Below are 23,296 nucleotides of genomic sequence, written 5' to 3' on the forward strand. Positions count from 1 at the left end.
TATGAAAAAACAAAGCTGAGAGGCCGATTCAACTGCTGTGTTGGCTCGAAGGCTGCTTTAGTTTTATCTGGCCGGCGGAAGATGTAAAAAACAGATTGAAGCTGAAGCTTGGAGGCAAAGAAGAGGTTAGCTTGTGGTACATTTTTTATATGCTCGTTCTGTCGAGAATAAGCGAAGGCGTATCGGATCTGCGGTGTCTCTGGTTTTTCCGAAACACCCTTTGTTAGTGCGGGGCTGTGGTGACTTCCACACCAGTGGAGTGATATGTCAATTGAGCCAATAAGGACAAAAATTAGACGCGTTGATAGCGCCGTCTGGGTTACGGTGCCAGTTGTACGAATAGTAAAAAATTACTATTTTACTGAACTGAACAATTTCTTTATGTTCTGCACTCAAATAGCTTTTTTGAACAAATAACCAAAAATATTGTTTCTTTATTTTATAGTTGCGGATAAAGCTAAATGGGTTTCAGAGCACCGGCGCGTTATCATAGGGCGGCTAGCTGTTCGCATAGCAGACGACACTGTCGTCACCTTCGCCGTCTGCTTCTGCTTCATGGCTGTCCCCCGCTCGTTGGTGCAGCTCCCTGTCTTAATGTCTCGTTTCCGTAAAGTAAAATGCAGCAAACTACTTAATAGACGCTCAGAAGTATCTTGCATACTTACTTTAGTAAGTGAGTGATGCCGCATACAGGCTAAGTGAAATGACAACGCAGATCACACGAACATGCGACAACAAATTGCTTTATTGCAGGACGTTTGCATGAAATAAAAATCACGTAGCAACCTTTTTAATATGTACAACATTGAACAATATGCGTGCATAAGCGTCCATGTGCAAACAAGTTACTTACTACGCACAGCTGCAATGCAGATGCCCGGAGCCCACAAGCTGTTCAGCACTGGCTGATATATCCATCGCATCCCACGAAACGTTCGCCGCAGTGAGTAAAGGTATACTGGTAATGTTCCAGCACTTCTGTAGCTGAAGATGCCGTAACACCTTGTTGTCGGTATTCGGCAAACTTTTTGCAAATAATATCAACGTATTTGCGTGCCAAAAACCAAAAAGTTTTTTCTATATTTTGTAGTGTTGTATAAAGCCAAATAGGTTTCAGAGCATCGGTGCGTTTTCATAGGACGGCTGGCCGTTCGCTTAGCAGACGACACCGTCGTCACCTTCGTTATCTGCGTTTACTTCATGGCTGTCCTCCGCTCGTTGGTGCAGCTCCCTGTCTCAATGCGTCTCGTTTTCGTATAGTAAAATGCAGTAAACTACTTACTAGACGCTCACAAGTGTCTTGCATACTTTAGTAAGTGAGCCATGCCACATACAGGCCGAGTGAAATGACAACGCTGATCAAACAAACTGTTTGTTTGTTTTATTGAAGGCTATCAATTATGTATTGCAGGCCAATGGACGTTTACATGAAATAAAAATCAGGTACTAACGTTTTATAATGTACAGCAGTGAACAGTATGCGTGCATTAGCTTTCTTGTGCAAGCAAGGTGCGTGCTACGCACAGCTCCAACGCCGATGCTAGGAGCACAGAAACTGTTCAGTGCAGGCTGGTATATCCATCGCATTCTACGAAACGTTTGCCGCAGTAAGTAAAGGTATACTGATAACGTTCCAGCATTTCTGTAGCTGATGATGCCGTAACACATCAATGTCAGTATTCGTCAAATTTTCCGTAAATAATATCAACGTATTCGCGTGCCTTTCATAAGCAATTAGGCACGACTGTTTGTTTTCTGGACCATGCTGCCACCTAAAGCGCGTCACTTTCCGATTTTCAAGGCGTTCGCAACACGCATGCTTCTGAATGGCTAAAAATTGAGAAACTGTTTTTGTGCTTAATATTTCTAAAGCTTATGAATAAAATTGTCGAAAAAAAAGAGGCTTAGATGGCGTTCGTTTGCAGCCGGCGGCGGCGCGCTGTCGTCGTTTCGATGGTGGCGACGCCTTACGGCGTGGATGCGCAACTTCCATCATGCCACGGGTCTGCCCACACCAAACAACTGTGTTGTGTCGTGTGACCCCTGGTGTCGCGGTAGCACACCAGTGGGTTAGAGTTCTTGTAAATGCCCCTAGGTGGATCTAGGCCCTCGCCAGCTCTGTTCTTTGTGAAGCGCATGAATTGATTCGTGTGGTGCGCATGGAATATTTCTGATACAATATTGTGGAGCCCCACTTGAAGCAGACGTTCCCTGTGTTATCACGGGTGTAGTTTTAGAGCCTTCTTGAGAGTCATACGTATGACTCTGTCAATTTTGTGCTCGTATGCTTTCAATATCCTCAGGTAGTAAAAGCTATAGGGTATGCGACTGATAACAAATGCCTGAATTAGTCGCATTATGTCGTGATCTTTCACCCCTCGTCGTCGGTTACCCACCCTACTAGGAGGCAGGACTTCATGTCAAACCGCTTCCGCGCAACACTCATTCTCAGTTCCACGAACATTGACGTCGGGCACGGGCAAAAGTTCGCGACAACTACTCAGATACTGAGGGCGTCTTCTCTGCCACTGCAGCTGGACCAGTGAACGGCAAATATACAAGAAGCGTCCTTCAATGTGGAAAACGAGTCAATTGTATATCAGCCCAGGACACAGACACAACTAGTATAGAAGAAGCAGGAATCACCCTCGCCCTACGAAACCCAAGGTTCACTTTCGTTCTGACAGATTCAAAAGCAGCCTACCAAAATTTCTGCAAAGGCTTTATTGGCCCCTTCGCGCATCGACTACTTACACAACTCTCTTCTTCACGCTTAGAGGGCGAATTAAAACAGCTGATATGGATACCCGGCCACTGCTGTTAGAGGCAATGGGTTCGCCGAAGCCTTGGCCCGAGAATTACTCTTCCGGACCTCCGACCCCGGCATATCGCACCCACCCTCGGCTATGCGTATGGACCCATTTCTAACATACACAAATATTCTGGAACTTCAATGACCTAAAAGAGGGAAACATCCGCCCCCGGGGCCAAAGCTCAGTAAAGGATCTAAGGTAGCGTGGCGTCACCTGCAGACCTTGTCTTACCCTATTCCATACATACTGTCCAACATAGATCCCGACGCATACGCACCACAGTGCAGGGTATACGTCACTAAAACAGCCACCCTATACCACATGGTATAGGAAAAGCCCACACAATGTACCTCTACAACCCAGAGCACAGCATGACACTGTAGGGTGGGAGGCAGCTATGTCCAGCTCGGACCCGAAGACCCAAGAGGCCCTCGTGAGACGAGAGGGGACAGCGGCCCGTGCCAATGGGATGCTGGACTAAGGAACCCACTGACCTACATTCCTTCCTCGGTCGCAAATATATGTGTTATTCCCTCTCTCCTTTTTGCGAACCTTGGAGGAGGGCAAAAATTTAGGAGAGGCCCTGACGTCACTCGATGTGAAAGCCTGGTTAAGCTGGAAGTCGGCCATATTGACTGGGCAAATTCTGTTTTCCTGTTTACATCCGAATGTAAAGCAGAAGACGCAACTCTATCTCCGGCTCGCAAAGCACGCGGGCTGCGCAGCGCGCATGTGATGATGATACGAATCGAATAGAACGGGGCTCAACACTCTGGGCCAGCACGACACCTTCCGCGAAATCATTTTGTGCGAGTATTACCAGTGTGTATTGGCTCGCCGACAACAAAGCAAGTACAAGAGAACGCACGCTAGACGCACTGACAACGGCGAGTGTTTTCACGTCATTATTTCAGCAACTGTTCAGACAACACGATCGGTCACATGCCCACTTCTACGATTGCACTCTGACACGAGACCGGCACAGCGCCCGGTCACTGTGCCCATATTTCTCGTGAAACGCACCGGCGTCAGCATTCTGCGACGGTGGTGACTTTGAGCACGGCGCAAGCGACACTTGAACGTGGTTGCTCTAGTGTTGAGATTACAATGCTGGAGGCGAGTATAACGTGCAGAACAGAAATGGTGTTTTATTACGCGCATGCACGTTGTTACTGTACTCGTACCCTACACGAAACTACGTATGTGTACATTGTCCTCATTGCGTTTTGCCTGGCACAACAGTTTCGTCCATTGCCACAAACAGGGGACTGCCCAACTGTCACTGACCTGCAAGGCATTTGTCGTTGTTGCACTTCGTCAAGGTGCCCAATATCATTGCGCGAAACACTTTAAATGCTTCATATGCCGCACGACACTTGAATATATCCATGTGTCGTGCGGCGGATACTCTCGTTCTACGCACTGTTCAGACCTTGTGGAGGACGAAAGGTTTGGTAAATGTTGCGAAGTGTACAGCAACTGCCAGGAGAATACTGCGTAACCCATAACGCGGTGCAGACAACGGATATTCTTCTTCATGTCTCAGCACGAGACCTGCGGAGGCAAACGTGCCGCCGACGGGCCAGGCCGCTTCCTGCTGGACCAGCTACACCGCGCAACACGCAACCATAGCATTCCCGCCATTGCGTTCAGTAAAAATGGCTGCCATCATGTCCTTTCCTCCACACTTTTCACGTAGCGTGCCGTCTGAGCATGCCCTCTCCTATCTTTCCTTCCTCCGCGCTGCAAACCACCCGGTGTGCACCTGCCGTCATATGACCAGTGTATTCAGTGACCAATCACCTGCTTCCCAATCCTAAAGAAACCGCCGCAATAACCGCGGGAGAGCATTCTCTCATCAACCGAGCCTAACTTCATCTGTGTGTCGTAACTCGCTGGTCGCTCGGCCTCTCCGCCGGCCTACCGCCGGCTTTGCCATGCTCCAGCCGTACACAACATATGGCGACCAAGTACTGAACCTCATGCTCAGATGACGCCATGAAGTGCCCGACGTAAGTGCCTGTTTTCGCCACCTTCTACTGCACGTCGGTGCTTCACTTAGCGCCACGCTGTCGCCGCCTGACTGTCTTTCCTTTGAGCTTGCTTCGGTTTCCTCGCGAAGCCGCCCTTCCGCTTCAGCTTGCTGCCTTCACTACGCGCCACGCTGGTGCCGTTTGAGTGACTTTTTTCTGTGCTTGCTCCGACTTTCTTGCATAGATACCCTTCCACTTAGCTTGCTGCCTCTCACCTGCACCACGACTGCCCTCTTTTCCAACCTTCCTCCGTTCCTCAATGTGCCCGGCCTGTCTTTCATTCGTGCAACAAATGAGAATAAATTTTCTAGGTACACCTCAAGGCGGGCGGCGGAAGAAACCGGGACGACTGACAGTTGAGTGGCAGCGCCCATCAGTGCTTTCGGCATCGAAGGTCAGCGGAAAAACTTTGCCGCAAAGGAAAATCCTGAAAACCGAACCGTTCTGAAAGCTTCACAATCTGCATCGGGCTCGGTGGCAGTGTCAACGATGGTCGAAAAGTGGCAGCGACAGAGATTGGGGCGGCATCATAGACGACGCAAACAGAGTGCGCCACGCTACTCCGATTTCTCGATGAGCTTTTTGCCGAGACGACGAACGTCCTAGCTAAGTGGCACTTAATCACAACCCGCAAGCAACTACTCGAAGAAACCTTCCTTAAATACATCGCTGCCCTCAAGGAGAAAGCCTTACGTACAAGTTTCGCGCCGCTTACGGCGAGAGAATTCGGGCCCAAACAATTCATGGAGTGGCGGACGCGGAGGTACGAGCCAAAGTACTGTCTTACGGTGAAACTCTCGGGCTACAGAAAGCCGAACAACTTGGACGAGACTTCGAGACACTTCGCAGGGCGAGCGCAGCGTTTAGCGGAAACGAATAGTTTGCCAGTGCCAGCAGCATGGTCCAGCGCGTCGCAGCAGCTCAAATGGCGGCTCGGTTGCTTCGCCGGCAGTGCAGTTGCCTCAACATGGACAAACCGGCTCGTCAGCGAGCCTGGACGGCTTCGGAACCAACAAGTGGGTCAGCAATCTTTCAAGCCCCCACTGGGCCCTTGTTTCCTCTGCAGCCATTATGAACACATGGCAAGTTCACGAATTCGCCAGTCCAGGAAAACATTTTTACACTTCTGCCGCATCAAAGGCCACTTCGCAGCAGTTTGCCGTGAATGGCAATCATCTGTACAGGCGCTTAGCCCCGTTCAAGACTCTGAATCCGGCGCTGCCACAGTCCTGTCTATGAACGTTATGCCGAGTAGCCTGAAGGACCTTCATATTCCTGCGGTTGTTGGCGATCAAGCCCTTATGTCCCTTTTGGTAGATACTGGCACCACTGCGTCGCTACTGACGAAGAAGAACTAGGACATGTCTTTCGCTTCCAAGCACAGACTGCTCCAGACGCCTACTCAGCTACAAAACTTTTCGAAGCACCACATACCGGTCCTTAGATATTACCGCACTGACGTGTAGCATGGTGGGAAGCGCACCCCCATTACTTTTTACGTAACAGCACTTCATTGCAGAGGGTAGATTTCATCCATCAATCGTGTCGCCTAATCGATGGCACGACAATATTGTGTCGCCTTGCCACACCAGTTTCTTCACAACTTCCTGCAGGTGTGTCTCCTGGGTTCGAGCATCTGTTCGACGGGCAGCTGAGACTCGTCCGTGACTTCGACCCCCGGTTCAAGCGCCGGCAAGACATCGTGCCAGTGTCCGTTAAACTGCGTCGGCTGCCCTGGCCCTCTCCAAACAAGTCGCCAGCGAGCTGCATCGGCTCGAGGACAACGACATCATCGAGCGGGTGTCGGCATCTGAATGAATGTCGCCACTCGTGGTCATTCGTAAGGAGGACGGGGACATCTGCCTATGCGTGGATCTGCTAGAACCCAACAAGGCCATTGTCATAGACGCCTTTCGCTGCCCCATGTAGATGAACTCCTCCGAATGCTGAATGGTGCGTCCTCCTTCTCTAAATTGGACTTATCATCAGCCCACCACCAACTCCTCTAAGGGGAATCAAGTAGAGACTTAACCACGTTCATTACGCATGAAAGATTGTTTCGTTTCAAACAAGTATGCTTCGGTCTAGCCTCCGCGCCTGTAGTATTTCAAAGAATGATGTCTACCATTTTGCAATCCCGTAAGATTGTTGTTTGCTAGTTAGACGACATACTTGTGTGGGAAAGCTCGAAGTCTGAGCATGATGAAAATTTAGGAAAAGTCTTGAATACTATTGTGCAGAGTGGCATGAAGTTGAATCACAAATGTCCTTTTGAGGTAAAAGAGTTGACATTCCTGGGGCATAAAAGTTCTGAAGAGAGTATATCGCTCAAGGAAAGCAAAGCTGACGCAATTCTTCATGCTCCTCCTCCTACATGCCTTAAAACTCTTCCCTCCTTCATCGGTCTTACAGGGTATTATGGCAAACTTCTTAACCACTACGCGGATATATTTAACCTCTCCGCACCATGCTGAGAATGAACAAAGATTTTGCTGGTCGCAAGATGCACAATGCAGCTTTCAACAAATCAAGGCTAGCCTTGCGTGTGCTCCTGTTATAAATATGTTTGATCCTTTATGGCCAGAGGTTGTCAAGGCGGATGCCTCTAATGTCAGTTCAGGTGCAGTATTGCAGCAACGTGTGGGTTCTCAGCTAGACACTGTAACATTTGCATCGAGCAAATTAACCCTACTGAACGAATGTACTTTGTGGGTGAAAGAAGAGCCTCAACATGCTTACTTGCATGCGAGCGGTGGCATATCTACCTGTGGGGCAGGCGTTTTACGCTCGGGAAAGATTACCAGTCAGTCGTTCTGCAGAGGACGTCTGTCTGATTACCAGACAGACGTCCTCTGCTTATTTCCCGCTGGTCGGTCAGGTTACCGTATTGCGGTTTCAACATTAGGTACTGCCAAAATTTGGAGAACCGCATAGCTGATACCTTGTCGAGGTTTCTAGTGCAAAACGATCATTCTACTATTCTAGAGGAGGAGATTGTCTCCCTTGTAACCACTGTTCAATAATGAAGCTGTTCAGGCCGGTACTGCTTCCGATGAAACATTTAAATGGGTCATGAACTGTGTCTCTTTAGGATGGTTCCAGAGAAAAACTTGGCCCGTCGCTGATATCAGACTTCCAAGTGCACGAAAAGCCTTCTTTCGTTGACAGACTCTTATTATGGGGTGAACGTGTCGTTATTTCAAATATACTAATACGGACCTTTTGCAATTGGCACATGAGCCCCATCTGGGTATTTTTGGCACTAAGCAGCTACTAAGTGAGCACCATTGGTGGCCCAACCTGGATAGGTGTTTGGAGGAGTTCGTCAGGCAAAGCCCCATCTGCCAGCTTGCGGATAAATCCGTTAAAACTGCAGTGCCTCTCTTTCAGCCAGTACTATGGCCGCAACAGCCGTGGCGGCAACTGAGTATGGAAATAATTCGTCCTCTGCATACAGCTCCTAATCCTACATATGCCATCCCCTTAATGGACTGTTATTCTAAATGGCCTGAAGTCCTTTTTGCAAATTCATTCACAACACGCGACATCATAAAGCTACTGAGTACTGCTTTCAGCCGGGAAGGTCTGCCAGAAACCCTAGTTACTGATAATGAACCCCAGTTTACGTCCAGAGAATTTAAGGATTTCTTAAAGGAAAGAGGTATCGTTCATCACAGCTCTTCCAAATATTCCTCAAAGGCAAACAGGCTTATAAAGAGATTCAACCTTGTTCTCAAAGAACACGTTCAAGTTGCAAGAGAAGGATGTCTTTCAAAGTACTACAGAGCTCTAAGGATCTTACAGGATAACCCCTCATGCCACCACTGGTTGTTCGCCAGCGGTCCTACTTCACGGCTGCAAACCTCGATCAAAATTAGACATTCATAGGCACAAGTTTCCAGTATTGCAACGTACCTCTTCTTCTGCACTTTGCCAGAATATTCAGCAAAAGCCGGAAAAAATGAAGTCCCTTGTAGATATGCGCAAAGGCGCTAAACAAACTCTCATTATAGTAAGCAACAAAGTGAAGATCAGGCTATATTTGAAAGGCCCTTTCAGGTTCAGCCAACTTCTTACCGTTCCGCAACAAGTTAATCCAACCACATTCCTTCTAAGCGTTGAAGAAACGTGAAATGCGTCAAAGTTCACGATCTTCCCGTGTGTGAATGCAGCATCTCTTCCTTTACGCTTCAGTCCACACCAATCTCTCGCGCACATTTTCTCTTTATGGACGATGACTCGAGCGATGAAACCTCGCCCTCAAATACAGAGGTCTTCCGTCATCACTCCATTTCTAGGGTCACGGCTTTACAGCGCAGCTCTGCGCCTGCTATCACCCAATGCGACTTCGTCAAACCTGACGTGTGCCCTCCAGTACCTGTGACCCAGGACCATTCCTTGGGCCTTCAAGAGGAAAGCCCTCGGTATTCTTCACCTACTGTAGCTGGTTCAACGGGAGAGCATTCTCTCGTCAGCCGAATCAAAGTTCATCTGCGTATCGGCACACGCCGGTCACTCGGCCTCCCCGCCGGCCTGCCGTCGGCTTTGCCGCATTCCAGCCTTTCACAACAACCTGCTCGCGCATATGCCCCTCTGTGAGATTGTGCTCTGGCTCTGATATTTTAGGGGCGAAGCTCCTTAAGGCGTGGGCTGTGCGTCCCCTGTATGTAGCCACTTTTCGTTTAGTTCTTGCAGTGTTCACTAGATGGCGGTACTTGTAGCTGATGATGAAAGGGTGCGAGATGTAATAAAATAGCAATGATGTCACATATGGCGCGTGTTATTGCTTAAAGACAATCGTTCGATTTAGTGTTGTGATGTACGCTAGGGAAGTGTTGTAATAAAATCGAGTGGGTAAAATGTATGGAGGAGTCATGGTCTACCAAGTTTACCTCCGGAGCTTTGCCCACTCATCATCATTCACTTCGTTGATATGGCGGCACTTTTTTTGGTTTATTAAGAACTTGTTAGCTGAGTTGGTGATTATTTGCTATGCAAAAATGGCATTCGATACTTCCAATTCTGATTTCTCTATTCTACTATTATTATGCAACTGTCACACGTCTTATTTACACCGCAATAAAGTCTATGTCCACCTACCAGTGCGTCTGTGGAAGTACTATGGGGAATACATATGTAGAAGCTCACAAGAGCAAAGACGCCAGATTGGGTTGGAGGTGAGTTAGTCCCGTAACTCCGCTTAGCGCCACGGTTTGGGTTCCCATCATATATATAGAGAAGCTTCGAAACCTGGACCTGCGTTTTCGACACAGACTCGCCCCGCACTTTATTGTACCCAAGGTCGAGAGAACACGCAGGCAGGCAGGACGCTTGGTTCAGCCTGTTTTCAGCAAGAGGGGTGGTTTCGGGAGCAGGGTCGTGCTTTAGCCTGCCCATGTCTTCGTAACCAGCCTGATAATTTAAGCCATTCAGTAAATTTGTCCTCGCTAGTAAGAGGACAAAAGATTAAATGGCATCACCCGGAGGGTGAGTTGGTGAGATCGAGATCGTAATGTGACTACCTGGAACACCAATCGCAGGGCATTAAATATGCTCAACTTCTTCCAGTAGCTGCTGCCTGCCCAGCTCACGCAGACCACCCACGGCCTTGCTTACTAAATATTTTATGGTGCATTCAGTCGGGCATTTTCCAGCACCCTGGAGCGTTCGGGAAAGTTGCCACGCCTTCGGTTCGTAGAGTTTGGCACTCAGACTATTTTCAGTTGGCTCTTTCAGAGCGTCAGCCTCTGACTGAGAGCACTCCGGACCGCTCTGACTTCGAAGTGAGAGCGTAACGCGCTCTGACCGGGAGGGTGGATCGCATGACGCAAGCTAGCCAATCACGTGGCTGCCAGCAGGGGAACGAGGAGAGGGGCGTGAGCGCGCATTCCAGAAGGAGGTATTGCCAAGCGCGTAATACTTTTAACACGTGCGTGTTTAATGCCATTTGTGCACCAGTGTGGGCCGAATGCACATCTACGAAGCCATATATGCACCAAGTCAACAAAAGGTGGCTACAGCGCCTCGAAGATGACTTCGTAATTTGCCTGGATGATAGCAGCTACAACAAGAATGCTCACCAGAATTATGTGATGAGGTCATATTAATTTCGCTACACCCAGACATGTCAAAGAGAGAGAGAGAGAGAGATTAATAATATAAAAAATAACAGACATGTCAGAGACGTCCACCGAGCTGATCGACATCATTTGTTGATGCAACGCAGAATGTTTACCCAGCAGCTTTCGGCGCTGGCTGTATGGTGGCGCTACTGGCGTGCTGCTCTTACGCTCTGAAATTTCTGGTATATTCGCTTGGTACGCTGCCTTTTGCGCTCATTTTGCGAGCTGCCTCTGAATCTAGCGACTGTGGGTCAGAGTACCAGAGCGGCCAACCGAATATGCAATTACACATCCAACATGCTTCTGCTCCAGAGAAAGTGGCGCGGAGTCTAGAATTGAGCTGCCATATGCTCTGGGTCTGTCGGCTCCCCACAACATAAATACTCACATGCACAATTGCAAACGACAAGCATGGGCTTGCATGCTTGAAAGACAAAATGGCTCTCGATCGAGTGTATAATACGCAGACTTAGCCGGGCGGTCGCCCAACTGATTTTACACGGCATTTGTATAACACCAAGAAAGCACGCTATTGGACTATTTTTCCGTGCACAAAACAAAGCGCGCTGAGAGAGTAACTCGCTATAACGCTTCACTCATGAAATCCAGGTCCGAGAGAAATTCAGGGACTCCCGTAAAGCATCTCCTCATTACATGGCCCCCTTTGCGCGCCCGTTTTTTAGACAGGCTGTCTCTAGTAGAGCCCCGAAATACAAATTTTGGGTTGATAGGTGCCAGGCCTTACAGAAAAGAGGCCTCCACAGCAGCCACGTGGGCGCTGATCCGCCGAGTGGCTCACCCCAGTTGTCATCACTCGCATGCAAATCACCTGAGGCTAGTATTTAGAGAAAATGTTTCACATTATCAAGACATCCACTGCATTTTTCTGGCTTCTGCAAAGGAAAGAGCGACGCGAAGGAGTGTACTTTAGGAGAGGTGGTCTACTCAGCACACGTAGTCTGCAGGACAGGTAGACTTCTCCGTCCGGTCATTATGAAGCACTTCTTTCAAAACACGGATGAGTGGCACCAACATTGTGGGCAGACTGATGATGTATTCCTCATGGTTGAAGCTTTCACATAAATGCTATTCACCAGCCCCTTTCTCAAGCCCCTTGCCGAGACGAATGAAGCATATGCCTTTCTGAACCGCAGCTACAGGATTATCAACCTTATCTGCCAAATCAGGCGCGAGATAATACCTTGTCATGACGTCTACTGGACGAAAGAAGTCAATCATGTAGCAGTCTCACGCTTTGAACCTTGAGCGCTCTTTTTGTAGTAGTGACTTTTACCGCTCCTTCTTTACGTATCTCATCTTTAGGGCGTCATGTGTACTCTAGTGTGGTTGATGACTACGACGACATATGACTCACTTTCAATTGAGCTGAAAGCATTCAGCAACGAACTTCTTGTGCAATCACCATTCTGTGACGCCTGGTTGTCATGCTTCTGTTCTACAACGCGATACTATATACGTACGCTATCTCAATTAGGCACGTGACTTATCGCCTTTACATGGTATCTTTGCGAAAGTATCTGAAGCACAAGCGCGCCTCGGTAGAAGAACATTCAACTGCTGCCCCGCCACGGTGATCTAGTGGCAAAAGTACTCGGCTGCTGACTCGAAAGCCGCTGAATCGAATCGCAGCTGCAGTGGCTGCATTTTTCAGGAATGCGAAAATGCTGTAGGCCTGTGTGCTCAGATTTGGTTGCAGGTTAAAGAACCCCAGGTGGTCAATATTTCCGGAGCCCTTCACTACGGCGTCTTTCATAATCACATGGTGGTTTTAGTACGTTAAACCCCACATATCAACCACTCAAACAATCAACTGCTACGCAGAAGGCCTGAATGAACATCTCACCCTACACGTTTTCTGTTTTCATTTTTTTCTACATTTTCGCGCGATGGTGCGTGCAGAGAACCGTGGTTGCGGAAAGAATTCGGTGCCAAAGTCCGATGGTAAAATATTCTCAATAAACGTTCATGCAATAGTTCCTAGACATAGAGACGAACACCCATAATTGGTGGCAGCGGCCTCTGTGATTTCGTTGGTTGTGCTTGCCGCCTTTTTCATCTTCTTAACGTGTTCCTGCCTGTCGGTAGTCGGTGTCGAAAATCAACTTCGCACAGCAGGTTGTTGTGTCCCGCAGTGAAGCTCTGCTGCCAGGTGGTACAAGCTGTCGATTGTGAAGACGCTAAACATCGTATATATTATATCTTACTTGCACTGCTAGGTATTGGGGCTACCGATAAGCAGAAAAGAAGTGAGCTCACCATGGGGCTTTAAGAACGATTGCAGGATTGTTTTATTTTTCGCTGCTACACTGCTATAAAAGGAATACTGATATGCATGCCATTCAGTGTGCGGGGACTGTTCTCGGCAGAAAGCCATGACGACTCGACAGCAGAAAATTCCTTCGCATCGCCATAGGTGAGCTCTAAATTTAGCAATGTAGCGAGTTTGTACAGCTTTTTATTCTTCTGTTTACAATAATAAAAACGTTGAGGCAACATTCTTGAAAAGCCACTTAAAGTTTAACATATGATAGTCCACCGAATGTTGTTTGTTGTCATTTTACTGTATTAGAGTAATTTTGCATTGAAGTGTGAATAAAATGAAATAGGTGAATATGGGAGACACTGCCAGCAGTGAGAAAATCGGTAAACGCGGTTAAAGCGCATGGTGTTCCATCGACTGATCCAGACTTACGGCCATGCTCCTATCCTCCTAATGGTCTGTGAAGAGGACCCCCTTCCTATAAAAATCACTAGAAAAAAAAACACACACACATATATATATATATATATATATATATATTACAAACAAAATCTTCAATATTATTTGGATGCATTATGCATATTGTATATACTTATGAGGTATTCTTTTCCAGACTTCACAAACGACGTCCTTCGGTAAACTCGGGAACTCAATTCCCATAAAAAATGCTTGTGCAACAAGGCATAAACTATAATGTTATTATACGCGAGATGTTATTTCACAAACTACAAGATGGGAGGCCCTCGAAATCGGAAGACTAATTTTTCTTTCATTATTATTACATTATGATCTCTAAGGTATGTTGGTAAGAAATCGTAATGATGTGGTGTGGGACGCCCGCCTGACACGGTTCATCGAAGTCTGTAACTTCAGGCGCCTGCTCGATCTCCTCATCCCTGACCTTCCCATTGTCTTGCATTTCAGCAAAGAGGTGGCTGCAATGCTTATTGATTTCAGAATATCGGTACAATAGTGAATGTTCGTCATCTTTGAGCCGGCCATACACGCGGAGTTTCTTGACGAGACCTTTTCTGTAGGAAGACTTGTTAATCAGCCGGCACCTGATGGGTCCCTCAAAGGCATTAGCATCGGGCAGTGTACACAGTAGGTCGTAATCTCAAAATTTCGGAGTCTTATTCTAGTCCTTCGTAAAGTATCGGTGTTGTAGCTGCACTTCTCCACTGGAACGATATTGTTTAAGTGTTTGTTGGTTATATGCTGGACGTATTGCTTACGCATTATTTATGTTATTCTTAAACGGGATTGTTGTCAACCTGCTCCTCCAGCCTTAGACGTTTAGCCATAGGCATTCCTAGTCTAATTCTGCTTCATTGCGCATGTGTAAGATAACTTCTCTTTTTCTCGTGCAGATGCATATCCGCAACAATGAGATGCAGCCTTTTCTTATGTGTGCTGCTATGGAGCTGTCTTACTCCCGTGTACACGCGTACAACTTGTTGCCCGAAAGGTGCGTATTTTCTAGTTTGCAAGGCAAAGAGGGTATTCAACACCCATGCCTCAGATGTTCAACACCTATTACCTCAGATGTTCAACACAAAGCAGCGTTTTACCGGATGGAGTACTTCTATATGTGTTGATATTAGACTGAATGATATTTTTAATTATTCTTTTTTAGTTTGGAGAACACACCTGAAAGTTTTCCTACACTCACAGCCCCAAGGGAGTGCTGGCAACTCTCTTTGTGGGAGTGAAATCTTGTCCTATATTTCATTCTCTTTTCCGGAGTACTGGCAACTATCTGCTGCACAGAGTAGGCACATACTCTCGACAGAATGCCTCCACTCTGGCGGACCGAGAGTGAACAAGCTTCCTCCCTAGAGTACAGTCAAGTTTTCGAAATAGATTTCATACTCTCTCACAGGTTTTTACCATCTGCTCAGGCTAGAGTGTATGAACTCCCTCCAAGAGTAGAATTACTCTTGCTGCTAGGCCCAACATTTAAAAATAAAAAGTCAGGCAATTTTTACTTATAAACAGTGAACATGCCACAGAAATCGCTTGTAGCTTACGTCACAAATTTCTGCGAATCGTGCCGCTGAAACCACTGTTGGGTAACGCACCATTGTTGGGTATCGCGTGTTTCTCAGCTCCCGGTTGCAACTGCGCAGAGCTGATAAACGCAGTGGACAGGGCTACGGTGAGTTAAGGCAATATTTATGTACTGCATAAACAGAGGTGTTAAGAGAGTGGCAGCTAAACATCGGTAAGTCGGTGTTTCACTACGCATACAGTTCAAAATTGCCCTTGAGGGGGTTCGTGCCACATACCTGGCAAAGCCCGTGTATGGGGGACAACCAGATGTCTCTAGTGCGAAGTGGTGCATCACTTATTGATCCCGCTTGACTTAAAGTTGCTGCAGGCTCAGCAACGAGAGTGACCTCCTATATGGAGAACAGCGAGGTCTCGTAGTGTAAGAAAAAGCGTAGAGAGTAGGGACAAGAGGTGAACAACGATGACACCCCATCAATTTACCATCCTAATGACGTGGCACAGATGGATAAAGAGGCACCCAAGGAAGACGAGGGAGCGAACATTGTGGTCACCTATAACAGGAACCGAGCATCGGGGATTCCGGTGGTCTTCAGCCTAATCACCACCGAGGACTCCTTCTGAAAGCTGAATCCAAATTGCACGGCATCTGGTATAATGCCTGCTATCAATGAGAAAGTGGCATCATGAAGAACCAGCAAAAAAAGAGTTTTTTGTAATTGGAATACGTACTTAGCACTCGGCAAACAAGTTTCTGTTGATTAGGAGCCTGGCTGGCTTGCCTGTACATGTGATTCTACTCCAGTCTTACATGCAGACCCTAGCAAAGTTAAGAGATGTTCCACTTGAATACAGCGATTATGACCTACTGAAGTATCTTAAACAAGTTGGAGTATTATCAGTCACACGACAAAAGAGATGGGCAAGAAATGGAGATGGAATTGCCAGAATGCAGCCCATACGCAATGTAATATTCCAGCTTAGGCACGACATGCCATCGCCAAAAAGAAATGCTCTCGGCTTCACGGTTCACACTGTCGAGGAATACATTAAGCCAGCTATAAGGTGCAGCACCTTCCAGAGATATAGGCATATGACTAAGGCTTCAGGGGGACCAGAGATGCAAGGTACGCGATGGCGCACATGATTACAAAGCATGCACCGCGAAGCGTCAACACAAGTGTGCAAACTGTGCTGCACCACATCCGGCGTCGTTTTCACGCTGTTCTCGAAACTGTTTGTCAACGACTGCTCAAAAAATAGAACTGTAAACGGGTACCATAACATACAAAGAAGTTCAGTGCCCAACGCGGATATAGTCGAAGATGTTCCTGCAGCACAAAGAAATGCAAAACAGTCGCGTCACGACTCTTACTCGAAACTACTGAAGCACTCAGCACCAAAACATCGCGTTGGCAAAGCAGTCCGGGCCCAAGAACATGCTGAAGTGGCCCCTTCTGCCGGGCTAGACACAGTGAAGGAGTCATTCACTACCAAAGGAAAGGGTCACAGGAGCCTGTTGAGGAAAAAGTCTTCAACAAATGCGATCTCAGCGGAGACAGCCACAAACAAGCAAGTCGTTGTGGCAATTATCTTTGTGGCACTTAAAGCAATTTGATGATCCCCACATCAAGTAGGCTTTTTATCAGAAGTGAAATTTCTGCTAGATCTTGAGCATCTTATCTTGTAGTAATCATAGCTACCAGGCTGTCTAAATTGTACAAAAGAAGTGAAATATTTCAGTGGAACTGCAACGGTTTGCAAAATAGGAGTGGAGATTTTTGAAAATTTGTCGCTTAGCACAGGTTTTCGATGTGGTGTATTTCTGAAACGACAGTATCCACTGCCTTTCGTTTTTGTGATTATGTGGTGTACCAAGCAGAACGTGCTGCTGCAAAAAGCAGGGTGATGTTGTGTGTGAGCCGCAATATTCCATCGACACTGGGGACTACTTCAAAAACAGATACGCCAGAATTTGTTAGATACATGGTCAAGTTTGGTAACGTTAATGCAACTGTAGTTAGTGTATACGTGCACCCTCAAGCAAAAGTTTCATACGCTGAGTTGGCTGCAGTGTGCAGATCTGATCATGATCCGAAAATTTTATGTGGTGATTTCAACGCGCACCGTAAATTGTGGGGTAGTGAGCGTTCTGATGTAAGGGGATCTGGTGTAGTAAAGATGGGCGAAGACCACGGTCACGTTACGATAAATGACGGTTCTTTGACGTTCCTGTGAGAGCATAACTACTGCAGCGTGCTAGAGATCACTGTCTGCTCTTCTGAGATAGCGGCTGGAGTGCATTGGACCACAGACGCTGGTACAAGAGAAAGTGACCATTGGCAGTATTCATATACCATCCAAAGTTGAACAAAACGGGAGATATTCGTACAACAAGAATTACATATCGCACAATCTTTCGAGAACTACAGAAAATAAATGTTAATCTTTGCTAAGACGCACAAAACAACGAATCGAACGCAAAACATTTTCTAACAAAAACTACTCATGCAACACCAATTCCAGATGGGTTTTCGGGTGTTGTGCTTAGTATGAGCGGTTTCGGGCAATACAACACAGAAGATGTCCCAAGTCTAGATATTGAGAAGATTTTTAGGTCACACAGAAAGTACATTCTGCAATGCAGAACCAACTGCAGAAATTTTCAACCAAAAGGGGGCAACAGTTATTTAGCTCGCTTTCTTCATTTATTTCGGCGCCTCATTTGTAGAATATGGTACGCGCCCTCCAACAGCCAGTAGCCCACTCGAGACCACTGCAGGATCTAGCGCTGTCTCGAGTAGTTAGCGAACGTGTGATTGTCGAAGAACTTTGCGATATAATACTGAAAAATAGAGAGGCCATCCAAACTAGCAAATATACATCTTCAGAAGTCCGCTTCGGGGGCTATAGCGAGTTCTCTGTGGTCAGTTCATAATGTCAGGATGACAGCTTTACACCAGACGAGCTCCAATATGTTCTGTCTTCAGTAAAAGAAACAACTTCACCAGGACCAGATGGAGTTAAATACGCTTCACTTTCTAATTTGTGCGAGAAACAAAAATCGCACCTGTTGGAGAGTTACAATAAACGTTGGCAAGAAGAAAAGGTTTCGGAAAGTTGGAAGATATCAAAAGTAGTAACGTTGCTGAAGCCAGGAATGAGCCATATTATGTCGAATTTGTTTAGGCCGGTTAGTTTGACAAGTAGTATTTCGAAAGTGGTGAAGAAAATTATCAGTGAACGACTTTTATGGTAGCAAGAGATGAAACAAACTACTACCAGAAAGCATAGCTGGCTTCAGAAGAGGTAGATGCACAATGAACTGCCTTTCGAACTTGATCACAGATGTTGAAAACCAACGTACGCTAGAAAACATCCAGGTCGCTGTATTCCTTGCTGTCCAATGAAGATACAACAAAGTGAGTCACGTTCACGTATTGGAAGGCCTGGCGTTGAAGGGATTTAAGGGCGACATACTGTATTGGATCGCTGACTTTTTGAAGCACCGGCAAATTTTTGTAGTTACGCAGGAGGACCGAACGTCAGAGCTTGTCGTCAACCAATGAGTGCCATAGGGCAGCGTGCTAAGCGCTATTCTCTTTATTGCAGTCATGATGCAGCTCGCGTATAATCTTCCACCTAACTTCAGATGTTATATAATAAGCACATGCTTATATAGTAAGCACAATGACGTCTGGTCCATCGTTTTTGTATGTTTTTCTAAAAAAAAGACGTGTGGAACTGAGTCTGGCTAAAACAGCCCTACTTCGGTTTACATTGAAACACTTGGAGATCTCAAAATAATTCTGCCAAACCAGCCACTTCTAATGGAAAAACTCATAGATTCATGGGAGTGATTTTAAACCAGAGACTAACATGGTCGGCTCATGTCCAGTGCCTCGAACAAAAAGTGAATAAAGTCACTCTAATACTCCGACATCTTTGCGGAGATAAATAGGGCACCGCGGTATTGCAGTCACTGACGGCCCTACATGTTGCGTGGACACGTCCCATCGTAAGTTACTCACTGCCTCTGCTGCATGAACATCTAAACTCAACCGAAAGAATACTTCACCTGTTAATGACAAGAAACTTGAGGGCATGTCTGGGATTGCCACAGTCAACATCCAGTGCTTTAATGTATGCAGAGTCTGGACAACCACCTTTGGCATTACTCCGAGATAAAAACAATATCTAGAAATTTATTTAACAGTTTCACCCAACATTAAATTCATCCTTTATCTAGTGAACTAACACAAAGGGTTGCAACGTGACTACAGGATAGTGTATCTTCATTGCAAGCACTAGTACCAGGATATAAACAGTGGAAACCTTCAAAACAACCTTGGACGCTGCCACTTCTCAACGTTATTTGTGAAACAGATGGTATAAGGAAGAAAGCAGACTTGGGGCCTTTAGTCGCAGCACAGGTGGTACTTCATCATTTCTATATAATGCATAATGAAAAAAACTAAAATAGGCACAGATAGATCATGCACTGAATATACGTCAGCATGTGCGGTCTGTATACCCGAAATTCAGAAAAAGAGAATGTACAATTTGTAGCACCAATCTTCATCGACCACAGCAAATTTGGTGGCTATCTTCAAAGCAGTTAAGCTTATCTGCAAGAATTCTGTGCAGCGAAAGTGGGTGATATGCAGCAATAGCAAACCTGCCCCTCAGCTAATCAAAAATGCTTTTTGCTTCGAAAACGCGAGATCACTTTACGAAAATGGAAAATGGCACAATTTATTGCGGAAACGGTGGAGTATGTCTCAGCACACGGTCTGAACATTCTATTCCAGTGGAGACTTCGTTACATTGCAATGAAGGGAAATGAGGAGGCTAACAGCCTCGCCAAGAAAGCACTGAACGAAGGACTGGATTGCGTAATTCCTATGTCTGGGAAGGATATTGGACATTTTATAACACAAGAAGTTAACCATTATTCGATGGAGAAGTTGTTTGATAGCCGTAAATATTCGGAAATAGGACTTTATGAAATTGATCCACGCTGAAAACTTTTCATAGAAATTTCTCCCATGATACTTAGAGACGTCGATCCACAGACTTCGTAGAAAGTAGCATATACAAACAGCTTCCTTCATAAAATAAATTGATCCAACTCCCCGGAATGCTATTGTGGTCATGCTGAAGATAATGTTCGCCATATTCTATTATATTGCGTTAAATGCACAAACAAAAGTGATAAATTTAAGGAACCAACTTGCAAGTTTAGACACGTGGGCCTTCAGAATAAAGAAAAAACTCGGACCATGGCCTCAGATGCATCTTCAGAAAAAAACAAAATCTTCCTCAGAGATGTTTTAATTCAGACAGGACTAGATGAGATCCAGTGATAGACAGCCAGAAATTGATATATGTGAAACGTGTTAGTGCATATACTGACAGTAAAAAAGGAAGGTAACGTGCGAACAGTTTATGACAGTGTGAACTGCTGCAAGCAAACTGTGCATCGGCATGATATTTCAACTGGCTGCAGTGTGCTATTATGTTTTTTAATCTTATTGTATATTGTCAGGTACCGTGCAGCACTTTTATTTTTTTTTCACTGCACAACTTATTGATATGGAGTAGCCGAAGCAACATGAACCTCAACCTCTTCACAGCAAAACATTTAGAACACAACAGATCAGAACAGATGTGCTAGATATTCGGCAATGAAGCGGACAGCTTAGGGAGCTGCACCGAGGTGCGACGTGAACCTGTGATTTCTTCGAATGCTCTGCGTCGCTCTCGGGTGCTCTGACGCTCTAGGATGCTACTTCTCGTCGCGCCACTTGGTTGTTTTATAGGCCTTGGGGATCCTTTGCGTTAGCAGCTTCAAAACAGAGCCCGCTGGTGGTTGCGGGCTATGTTGCTCCCGTGGGCGAGGAGCTTGCCACGCCTGCCTAAGACACGCGCAAAAGATTCCGGTGATTGCGTAAGCTTGCTAAAATTGGACTTGCAGGTGAAGGAGCTTGCCGCACATTGCGTAAGACGCCGCCAGATATCCTGGGGATCGCATAAGCCCGGCTCATTCGCTGGTTTGGGCGCCGGTTACCTCAGATGATACTTTGCTGAAGCACTGACTACTAAGCCCTTTAGTGCTAGATGCAGCGTAAGTGGTTCTGAGAAAAGCCAATGAATCTAGAAAACGACTAAAAATACCCTTAATTCAGGTATTTCTCTGCATTACAATTTTTGGCGTCTGTGTCTGTACAAGAAACACAGACGTTGTTCAATATATGAGCATAAGTTTGTGTTCAAACCAACAATGATCAACCACGTTCATTGGCTCGAGGTGGAGCAGAGTCAGTACCAGGCACAGAGCGAAAGAAATCTCTTTGTGTCGGTGACTTCTTGCTTTATCTGATAGCCACACCACGTACACAATTCTTCGAACTTCACGCAACTCTCGTATTTTATGTCTGGGTCCGAGAAAATTTAAGTGACCAATTCCTGTCAAGAAATCAAAGACTAAAAAAACAACATCTGAAGAAAAAATAAAACAAGTTCAGTTAACGGCAATCCAACTCACGAGCTCTCAGTCGGGGACAGAAGCTGCCGGGCACACTATCCACGTGCCAGGGTCACTTTCTTCCTTTCTTTATTATCTGTGTAGACACAGCCCGGAACAAAATAATCTATATATCAAACAAATGACATTGCAAACGAAACGTAAATTTCGACAGGTGTCAAAATATAAAGGTTTTTCACAATCCTTGATATGTAGAAATCTTTGTTCCTTATGGAGCCAGTCAAGTGAATCTTGTAGAGGGCTTTGTGTTTATACAAATTTAGATGAAGACTTAAAGGTGTAATGTTCAACCAGGCTTGCATTTAGACCAACATTGCGCACGGCCATTCTACATTACGATGTACTTTCCATGCCCGGTAACATGTCGCTGGTGAAATTAGGCACTAAGCCAGGAGTTTACGTTTGGTGCGGAACTAGAAGAGCGACAATGTTCTTCTTTTCCAAAAAAGTCTCGGCTTCAGAGCGGGTAATTTATGAATCATATGTGTCATTACCCTGTCTTCTAAAGAAACATTGTCTCGCCGCACATTAGGAGGAATAGAAAAACAAAGGAGGCACTGTACATTGGAAGGGCATGTGTTGTTGCACCAAATAAGCCAATAGCTCTCTATCAATCTAGGTATCAAATAAAAAGTATAAAGGAGAAATATAAAAGAAAAATGGAAAGTAAACACGGTAAAATATCAGTATATTTCAAAGTGACACAACATTCAATGCACAGACAGAAAAAAGTGTTTGAGTCTAGCAACATGAAAGACTACAGCTTGTGGAAGCCGAGGGAACATCATGAGGTACCCTCTTGAAGAACCTTGTTGTTTACTTCACTGAGTCACCGTACAATCTTGTAGCGGCTGAAACAGCGACGTAGGAACTTTTCAGACCGGCCACGTTACCGTATGAAGGTCAACATCTACACTTCGTCGCCTGGATTGAAGGTTATTCTCAAGAATGAAGATTGTAGTGGCATGCGTCTGCAGAATAGTGACAATGAAAACAATGTCGAGCGAGTTAACGAGCTTCTTCAGCCCGTTGAAGCCGAAAAGGTGTGAAACTTCCACTTTCTTGTACTGCAGTGCCATAAGCAAATGCAACGTAAAGCAAGTTATCGTGGTCAATGGTTACATACATTGACAACATGTCTGCAATTATCTTGTTTAGTCTTTCAGTGAGTCAGTTTTTTAGAGGAGAGGACAATATGCCGTTGTGTTACGGTGTTCCATGCACCTTATCCTGAAGACTTTCTGTATTCTCTCTGCGGTGAAAGCTGTGCCACGATTTGTGAAGACGACAGTTTGAGCGCCATGATGGAGGACAATGCTTTTAACAAAAAAGTTCCAGCTTTGCCGTAAAGACGAATTGATGAGCGCGATAGCAACAAATAGGAAGGTAACGCGTAGAATGACAAGAAAACCGAAACGCGCCCCACGTTTCTCACACATAAATGACGCACTGAAGGTACTATCAAGTGCAGATTAACGTAAATAAGTGCC

General features: G+C 45.9%; 1 protein-coding gene across 1 annotated transcript in view; it reads left to right on the top strand.

Annotated features, from left to right (window-relative positions):
- Window positions 1–13,343: 13,343 nt before the first annotated feature.
- LOC142767587 (uncharacterized) overlaps window positions 13,344–23,296 on the top strand; it is a 38,989-nt gene continuing 29,036 nt past the window's right edge. Inside the window, exons 1-2 of the mRNA XM_075869551.1 lie at window positions 13,344–13,402; window positions 14,620–14,717. Of these exons, the coding sequence (XP_075725666.1) occupies window positions 13,362–13,402; window positions 14,620–14,717 (139 nt within the window). The 5' untranslated portion in view covers window positions 13,344–13,361. The remainder of the gene's footprint in view (window positions 13,403–14,619; window positions 14,718–23,296) is intronic.

This window comes from Rhipicephalus microplus, chromosome 7 (genome assembly GCF_043290135.1).
Source record: "Rhipicephalus microplus isolate Deutch F79 chromosome 7, USDA_Rmic, whole genome shotgun sequence".
Taxonomy (NCBI): Eukaryota; Metazoa; Arthropoda; class Arachnida; order Ixodida; family Ixodidae; genus Rhipicephalus; species Rhipicephalus microplus.